The sequence below is a fragment of the Hyperolius riggenbachi genome, chromosome 10 (genome assembly GCF_040937935.1).
Source record: "Hyperolius riggenbachi isolate aHypRig1 chromosome 10, aHypRig1.pri, whole genome shotgun sequence".
Lineage (NCBI taxonomy): Eukaryota > Metazoa > Chordata > Amphibia > Anura > Hyperoliidae > Hyperolius > Hyperolius riggenbachi.
In genome coordinates this window covers 45,168,130-45,177,387 of record NC_090655.1, presented here as the reverse complement: position 1 = coordinate 45,177,387, position 9,258 = coordinate 45,168,130, and the positions used below count along the sequence as shown (strand labels likewise).

The 9,258-nt window shown below is 43.2% G+C and overlaps 2 gene segments (V, D, J or C); both read right to left on the bottom strand.

The window, feature by feature from the left end:
- Positions 1-1,400: 1,400 nt before the first annotated feature.
- On the bottom strand, positions 1,401-2,205 carry LOC137536650 (Ig kappa chain V region S211-like). The segment is given in 2 exon segments: positions 1,401-1,762; positions 2,132-2,205. Coding segments are annotated over 2 exon segments (408 nt in total).
- Positions 2,206-2,402: 197 nt separating this feature from the next.
- Positions 2,403-8,575, bottom strand: LOC137536649 (T cell receptor beta variable 30-like). The segment is given in 3 exon segments: positions 2,403-2,492; positions 8,048-8,274; positions 8,417-8,575. Coding segments are annotated over 3 exon segments (405 nt in total).
- Between the last annotated feature and the right edge of the window lie 683 nt (positions 8,576-9,258).

The window sequence follows — 9,258 nt, the reverse complement described above, 5'->3', positions numbered from 1 at the left end:
GTACTTCCGCCCTTTCTCTGACCTCACGTCCTCTGCATACGAGGGTACGCGTCACGCGTACCCTCGTATGCGTCATCACGTAGAGGACGTGAGGTCAGAGAAAGGGCTGAAGTACCACAAGGGTACTACCGCTGAACCGCCCGCTGCCCGGCCTCAACGCGTCACTCTGCTACTCGGACTCCTCCTCCTCCTCACTCCACTGCCAGTGCCAGGCCAACCACCAAGTACTATTTAACTTGCCTTAAACTTTTTTTATGGGGAAGCGGGCAGAGGGGGAGCGCTAGCGGAGGGGGTGGGGGGAATTTCCGACCCCCCCCCCCCCCCCCGCGATCGAAGCATGCTCCCCCCTTATGCCTGCGACCCCATAGGGGGGCTGTATTGCGGCATGTTCGGGCGAACAGGGCCCTGTTCGGCGGCCATTCAGTAGTTCGGGGCGAACCCGAACTTAAAAGGCCGAACACCATCAGGTGTTCGGCCGAACTCGAACATCACCCGAACAGGGTGATGTTCTGCAGAACCCGAACAGTGGCGAACACTGTTCGCCCAACACTAGTCTGGGGTACTATGCAGATGCAATGTGGCCACATGCCTGCGAACTTCGGGGTTTCAGCACCGGAGCAGCCTTGTGGAGGAGGACAGGGGAAGCCTCTGGAGGATCTAGAAGCTTCCCTCTCCTGAGGTAAGTATCCCAATCTATTGTTTGCAAACCTCACAGGTTTGTTTTAAAGCTATGGAGTTACAATAAGGTCTCAAAGACAGGAAATTAAAGGACATCTCCCCAACAAGGACACAAACAGCAAATACATCAGGTTAGGATGGACACTTTCTGCAACCACCACGTTGTTATGATTTAATTACAGTCTATTGATTATCACCACTTTGTTGATTGCCAAATAATGTAGAACAGAAATGGACCGGGTCTCTACCTGGAGTTTTTTGTAAATTGCCGCTTAATTTTATTGCATCATAGCCACCATAAATCACAATGTTTCGGCATGCAGCCCTTTGTTGCCAAATAATGGTCAATTCAGATCAATGAGCTACATGCCACAAATTTTTCTGATGAGAAGCAACAATCTTGACTGGTGATCCATTACTCCACTTCAGTAAACGGAACTGCAGGTTGCTGTTTTATCGTAATTATGGGATGGTAATAACAGCAGTGATGCTGTACAACAGAAAAACCTGATTGCCTTTTTTATAAATCAGGCATTTTAAAAGTGGCCATCAGATATTTCAAAATGGAAAGCAAAAAAATGTGTAATCTGTCTTTGGATAGGTTTTCTTTGTAAATAGGCTCCTACATCTTCACAATGTATTCTTTTTATAGCAGTACTGTATTTATTTTTGAGATGGACATTGTCTCCCCCTGCAGGCAGATCCAAGCAATGCAGTGGATCTTAGTGACATAGTCTTTTAGGTTTTTGCTGGTTTAGCCTAATTTTTTGGTAGCTGTGTATAGCAGAAGCACAGAAATATACAGCCTTATCCCGGGCTTCAATTTTCTCTTTTATGAGGAAGGATTTAATGCCATCTGGCCGGGTCATTTTCCATTCTTTCTCAAAATCCTTCTCCACGGTGGGACTTGAGCTTCCAATGGATAAGGCCATCAGCTTCATTGCTTCTCCTGACTTCTGCTGATACCAGTACATGTTGTAAGAGCCAGTGTTGTCATCGTGCTCACAGGGAATCTCCACTGACTTTCCTGCATTGATGATGACCATAGAGTTATTCTGGGTTACCCTCACTGCCTGGCACAGATCTGGCAAAAGGAAATAAGACGTTAGTTTGAGCTTTCTTAGATTATGATAAGTCCATAAAAGATACCTAAGAAAATAAAAGGACAACATCACATAAATGAAGAGCTCTGGAACTTAGCATAGTGTGTGTCAAAAGACAGGCAATAAGAATGTGAATGTGCCTTGCCCCATCCCACCTGTCAGGTGCTATGGGATCTTGGTACTTGTACATGTACACCCTCTTGTCCTTCCATAACCAAACATAACCGTATAGGAGTCTATGTGACCCTTGGCTTCTATGGAGAATTGAGCTAGAGCTTAGGACAGTCAACTGTGCATTGTCCCATAAGTAACCAAATTCAGATATATTAAAAAAATAAAATAACTCTTACCTGCTAAACAATTCAGTAGCAGTGCAAAGTTCAGCAATGTTTTCATTGGAACAGTTGATTGTTCATGAACCAAATTTCTGTCAAATAAGGGATGAAATGTTAATCATTGCTTTATCCCGAATAGGAATTTCCGGCAATCACATCTGTATTTGGTACTATAACTAGTATAGCAGCAGTTTTAGTAGCTAATCTGTACTTACTTAAACTTACTTGAAGCCAGGTGTGGTAAGACTCAGCTTTGGTTCTTTACTCAGCTACTCAGTGTCACTTCCTATATGTCCCTCTTTGGCTCCGCCCTTGCTTTACAGAAATGAATACCGCACATGCGTTTTATAGTTCTACTGCCATCCTTTTGTCTATTCTATTTGAAATAATATGAGGTAACAAATTATACATAGCTGCATAATTTTTCAATGTTTTTAAATTAAAAGCTCAGTCCATACCTGGCTGAATATATAAACAAACGTTAAAACTATCATTAGCATCAGAAAGGATTAGAATCCATCTCAGATTTTTATTGTAAAGACAACTCTTGCGCCTAAGTTTAAAATAAACTGGGTTTAATAAAATAGGATTCTATACATAGTAGCTAAATGCGACGGGCATTTAGTTACTATGTATAGAATCCTATTTTATTAAACACAGTTTATTTTAAACTTAGGCGCAAGAGTTGTCTTTACTATTTTGCTTTGTCCTGTATATGGGGCTAGGAACACCAGCCCATATTCTCTCTGCAGCCTTATTTATTGAACTTGTTCTTACAACCAGCGCTGCGATTTTCCTTTGATTTTCAGATTTTTATTGGCTTGGCTTTGTTATTTGTCTTTGAGCCACTAGAGATCATTGACCAATGACCAGATTCCTGACCCGGTGATGCATGTCGGAATGACTGATGGTTATTGTACACTTATTGCAATGTGATTTGGGAGTGGCAAAATCACACCGTGCCATTACACAGACTTTTGTATATGCAGCACTAGGGATTATTGGAAAGTGCAAATTCCGATTCCGTGGAATTGCGGCATTCCGTCCGCGTTGAATTCTGTAACCGTTACATTCCATTGGAATTTTGCGTAATTCCACGTTCCGACGGAAATATTTCAGTAATCTCAATTGAAATCTCGTTTTTGATAAATCGTAGGCCATGGGACCTAGTGGCTGTTCCACGGTGGTCATTATAAGTTTGGTTTGGATCAGCAGGAGTTGTCGCGTAAGCCATGAGACCTAGAGGTGGTTCCACGGTGGTCATTATAAGTTTGGTTTGGATCAGCAGGAGTTGTCGCGTAAGCCATGAGACCTAGAGGTGGTTCCACGGCGGTCATTATAAGTTTGGTTTGGAGCAGCAGGAGTTGTCGCGTAGGCTATGGGACCTAGAGGTGGTTCTGCCGCGGTCATTACAAGTTTGGTTTGGATCAGCAGGAGTTGTCGTGTAAGCCATGAGATTTAGAGGTGGTTCCACGGCGGTCATTATAAGTTTGGTTTGGAGCAGCAGGAGTTGTCGCGTAGGCTATGGGACCTAGAGGTGGTTCTGCGGTGGTCATTATAAGTTTGGTTTGGAGCAGCAGGAGTTGTCGCATAGGCTATGGGACCTAGAGGTGGTTCTGCGGCGGTCATTATAAGTTTGGTTTGGAGCAGCAGGAGTTGTCGCGTAGGCTATTGGACCTAGAGGTGGTTCCGCGGCAGTCATTATAAGTTTGGTTTGGATCAGCAGGAGTTGTCACGTAAGCCATGGGACCTAGAGTTGTTTCCACGGCAGTCATTATAAGTTTGGTTTGGAGCAGCAGGAGTTGTCGCATAGGCTATGGGACCTAGAGGTGGTTCCACGGCAGTCCTTACAATTACAATTGGTGCTGAAATAATTCAGATTTTCATGCACAAATCCTGTTGGTTGTTTTTTGTTACGCCTCTAATTGGTGCTGAAAATCCGATTTTCATGCAGAAATCTTGTTGTTTTCACTTTAAGCTTCTTCTAGGGTCTTCCTTGTGATTTGCGTAAAAAAATCCGCATTCCGATGAAATTACACATAGCAATTCCGGAATTCCGTCGCAACGGTATAGCAATTCTGTTACGATGCGACGGAATGGAATCACCAACTTCTGACTGGAATCGTGGTAAACAGAATTCCGCGGAATACGGTGAGCATCCCTATGCAGCACAAATGAAAAATATTTTTATCCTGCGCTACTGGAGGACAGCAGATTTTTGTATATTTTAGAGGTATTCCTCTAGTCAAATGCACTAGATGCTGCTCTTCAACTGGGTGGTACCAGGCACTAGATTGAACAAGAAGAAAACAAAAGTGCACCTCCTATGGTGCATTAACCTTATTTACTTATTTCCGCAAACACAATATATTGCACTTACATTTAAAAGGTAGTTACAGTGCAGATCAGAGGCCGCCCATGATCTGTTCTCCTTCCCTCAGTCTGACCAGGGCCTGGGATCTCCACAGCTAATTTAGGTCACATGAGGTAGGCGTGGCATACGCCAAAACCGATAGTGACAGAGAGGCATTCAGCGTGACGAGTCGCCGTCCCCCCATCTCCTGCTCCACTGCACGAACAACACTGAATTAGCTGTAGTGATCCCAGGTCCGTGGTCACACTGAGGGAAGGAGAATGGATCGTGGGCGGCCTCTGATATGTGCTGTAACTACCTTTTAAATGTAAGTGCAATAAAAATTTTTTGCGGAAATAAGTAAATAAGTTTAATGCACCATAGGAGCGCTCTTGTTTTCTTCTTGTATATGCAGCACACTGTGTTGACAGGAAAATTTAGGCAATCTGACTTCAAAAAGTCACATCCTTCAGTCACGTGTATACTGCTGGACAGGAAGTACTTAATCTGAAAATCTGCATGCACACGCGCCAATAACTGAGAATGATCACTTTACCATTGACTTTCATTGCTTCCAGTGCCACGTGGTAATGCACTGCAGCTTTTGTGTCAGCTGGAGCACTTTCAGCACATCACAGGAGGAAGTAGCAAGTTCCATGGGCTTTTATGGGCATTGCGTTAGGTGGAAGGGATGCAACGTGGTACGAGTAAAAGGGGCCGGAAAGTAAGCAGAAAAGCAGGGGGTAATGACAAGTCATGGAATCCCCACCAAAAGTTTAATGCCCCCTCCCCTTTTCTTTATACTCCCCCTCCCTTCACCTGTGGAGATTCCCATGGTCAAGGAGCAAATCTGACAGGAGTCAAATAACAAGTGAGGCCACCATAAACTCTCCATAACAGTGTGATTTACTTTCTATAGGTGGCAACATCTTTAGTACTGGCAAGTGATCTCTGCTGAATGAGCATTATTGAGAGTTTTAAAGCCAGTTCAAAATTTGCTGGTCTCCCTGTATGTGGGGGGTTGGGGTGGGGGATTCCACATAATGAACAGCCTAGGATAAACCTCACTGGGAGGGCAGGGCTATATTGCAATACATAACTATAGGAAGTGTTTCTGAAGCTGATTCCAGGATATTTACCATTAAAAGTGGGTATCCTCTTTAACCTCCTTGCCGGTTTTCCTGACCTGAGCTCGGGGTAGAAAAAAGAAGCTGTTAGCGGTGATCCCGAGCTCAGGTCGGGGTAGGCATGGCAGAGCTTTACCTTTAGTTGTGGAGTCCCGCGGGCGATCGTGCTGCGCAGCGGGACTCCAGCCTCTCTCCCCGGCAGTGTGGGGTCTTTCCCTGGCCGCCGGGATCCCCCATGTCCCCGCTATTCTTCCGGGGACCCGGCAGCCAGTTGGAGCAGCGGAGACGTGGTGGTGGCAGCAGAGCGGTGGTGGCAGCGTGACGTCATCGGGGGCGGGGCTAATATAGGAAACGAACTTCTCTATATTAGAGAAATATAGAGAAGTTTGTTTATATGTATATTAGCGCCATCTTGTGGGCAAAGAGAAAACTGCAGCACAGGAGCCCAGGAAGGTACATTTTTTTTTATTTTGCTGCAGATCTCCCTGCCAGAATGATTTTTTTCAGGTTTTAGGGTCTGAAAGAGTGGAAAAAAATTGCATGGCTTTTAGACCCTAAAATCTGGAAAGAATCAGAACGGCAAGGAGGTTAAGGAGGTTCTATGGTTCCTCTTTAAGGAGGGTTTTTTGTGAAAATATTGTTGGAACTTTTAAGACTAAATGTAGAGGAGATGGTGCTCATCCAGTATTCGGTATTCCGAACCACCCAGATAATCGGAACTTTTTCCACTATCCGAACTTTGAATAGCAATTCAGATATTTTTTAAAATCCGAATAGCACTATCTGACAAACTCGGATTTCCCATGTGAAATCCGAAATCCGGGCGGATAGTTAGTTCTGATATCCAAGCAGAAGCCAAAATCACCTTCAATGGCAAAAATCCCTTTCGAAGGCAGTCAGAGAGAGAGAGAGAGAGAGAGAGAGAGAGAGAGAGAGAGAGAGACCTCTGAAAGGGGTTTTTGCCATTTAAAGAGACTTTTGGAAGCATTTTAAGCCATTTTAAAGTCACTTCCGTTTTTCTATCCGTATATCCGAATACGGCCGGATAGCCAGGATATTGGGTTTGGATATCCGAGTTTTCTCAGATACCAAAAAGTTCGGATTCGGATATCTGATTCGGATCCGGATATCTGGGTATCTGGATCAATTCGGATTTTGAAAAGGCGTATCCGAGCACCCCTTGAGGAGAATACCGAGTGCCCATATAGTGTAGTATGTTGAGGTAGATGAATGATGTACACTATATAAATGGGAATAATATTCACAAACGTGGATTACCACCAAGGCAATCACTGTAAATGCAGATGGGGAAAGAAACCAGTCCCCACTCAGGTTAAAAAGTTGCTCTCTGTAGTAGGAACAAGATCGGGGATGCACCCAACCACCAATGGTGGACACTAATATATCAAACAAATGAATAACAGAGGCGCCAATGTAGCATAAAATTCTTTGAAAACAGTTTAAAATGGAGGTAGCGGTGAACTTAACACCAGGTAGTAGGACACTAGGTGTATAGATTAAAAAAAATCCCTTTATTGTTCATAGTAACAAAACAAATATTTTAAAACAAATTCCACTGCAATGCGTTTCATGAGACTATCCACTTTTTTTCAGGCAAAATTGTGGAGAATCTGCCCATCCAAGTAACCAAGCTTGGAATCTCTGTGAAGGTTTTTTTCGTACTTGTTTTAGGACTATAAACAATAAAAATGTTTTTTTTGTTTGTTTTTTTTGTTTTTTTTAAATTACACATGTAGTATCCTACCACCTGGAGGTAAGTCCACCGCTACCTTCCTTTCAACCGTTTTTAACAAATGTTATCCTACATTGGCGCCTTTGTTATCCATTTGTGTGATATATTGTTGGAACTTTGCTCAACTACCTAAAATACAATGAACATTATGGCATAAAATATATAATTTTTCATTCTACACATAGGAAAAGTAACTTTTTTTTCCTTCTTTTTTATTCTCCAGCATTTACAGCTTCTTGAATAAACAAAGCATACCTTTCTTTAACAGCTGCCTGGATTTTGATCATTTTATTTTTATTGTGAAGTATCAGACTGGAGTTTTATCTTACCCGCTATTACAGGAAGAGTGTGTGTGTTTGAAAAGGGGGGGTGGGGGGGGGATTTAACTTTAATCACATATAGGAGTGGAAAATTTGATTGCACACATCCTCAACGGCAGTTGATTCCTGGAAAGGAAAGACTATGGCTGTGAACTGGCCAGGTGTATCCTACATGACTATCTAAGGAAATGCAGCACCTCCTACAGGACGGTTCCTCCACTCTTTGTTAACAGCAGGCATTTTGAAGTGTCAAGTTTAGTGTTGGCTTTTTCCTAGCTATTGGTGGCTGTGCTCACTCGTTGCACAGAAATACACAGCTGAATCTCCTGTCTCGGCTTTCTCCCTCTTCAGTAAGAAGTGGGTATTGTTATCCCGTACCATGCTCCAAGGGTTCTGCTCAGTCTGGAAGTTCTTCTCTATGTTCACTTGCTTGACATCAACAGATAAAGCCATGAGCTCCAGACCCTTCCCCGTCTTCTGCTGGTACCAGTACAAGTTATAAGCACTCGATGTCACACTCTGCTCACAGATGAGATTTATGGCTGAATCCACCGATACAGTGACAAACGTTTCCCTCTGAGTGACGGTCACCTGCTGGCACAGACCTGCAGAGGAGATCAAGTAAATCAGTCAATAATGTTACAGGTGTTAGTTATACCATCATTGGTAATGCCTCCTTCGAACCCTCCATGCAGTGCAGTCATACTACACGTCAATCACCAGCATAACTCATATTTGTGTTCTTACATGTGAGGAAGTTGGAGATTAAAAGCACTAAAGCCTGAATCATCTGTTCCTTCTGTATACTGGCGGGCCTCAATTCACTAAGAAACATGATCAAAAGGGTTCCTCAGTTTTATTGTGAAAACTTGTGATGTCTTGAGTGTATGTTTTATTCTCCTTTTTAAGCTCTCTCCCCAGTACTCCACCTCTCTTTTTCTTGGTGTTTATAATGTTGATAGAATTCCATCCATGTTATAAGTCACATCCTCTCTGTCTCTCCACCCCCACCTTCTTCTCTGTTTGTCTTTCTCCCCTCTTTCCTCTGTGCCTATCCCCCATGCTTCTATTTAGCAATCTCATTTCTCTGTCTCACTGTCCTTGTACATGCCTTACGTTTACGGTAGCCTTCAAGGAATATCGAGACAAATTAGGTCAAAATGAGCACATATTCAGCTGGGTACACACAAGATTAAAAGTTTTGATAAACACAACAAGCATTCAAAACAGATGCAGCAAATGGAGGACGTTAGCTTCCAAAACAGTTTGCGTGCAGATTGTTCAGTACTATACTCTTCCACGATGATGATGTGCCCTCATGGAAAAGACCTAACCACTAACTAACAATTAAAACATAGTGGGAACCCGGGGCTGCTAGCCAGAAATTGTATACACATTTTCTAAAGAACAGAAAAAAATTGGCAGCGCTCCTAATCAGGCTACAACTGAAACAAATCCAACAGAGGTGTGCAGCATCCCCCAGGGACTTTTTCTCCTGTTGTACAAAAATGTAATTCTACTTGTGGCTAGCTGCATTCATTTGTATCAGTTTGCATTCAGTTTATCTAGATTAGTGTTTAGTGCATAGT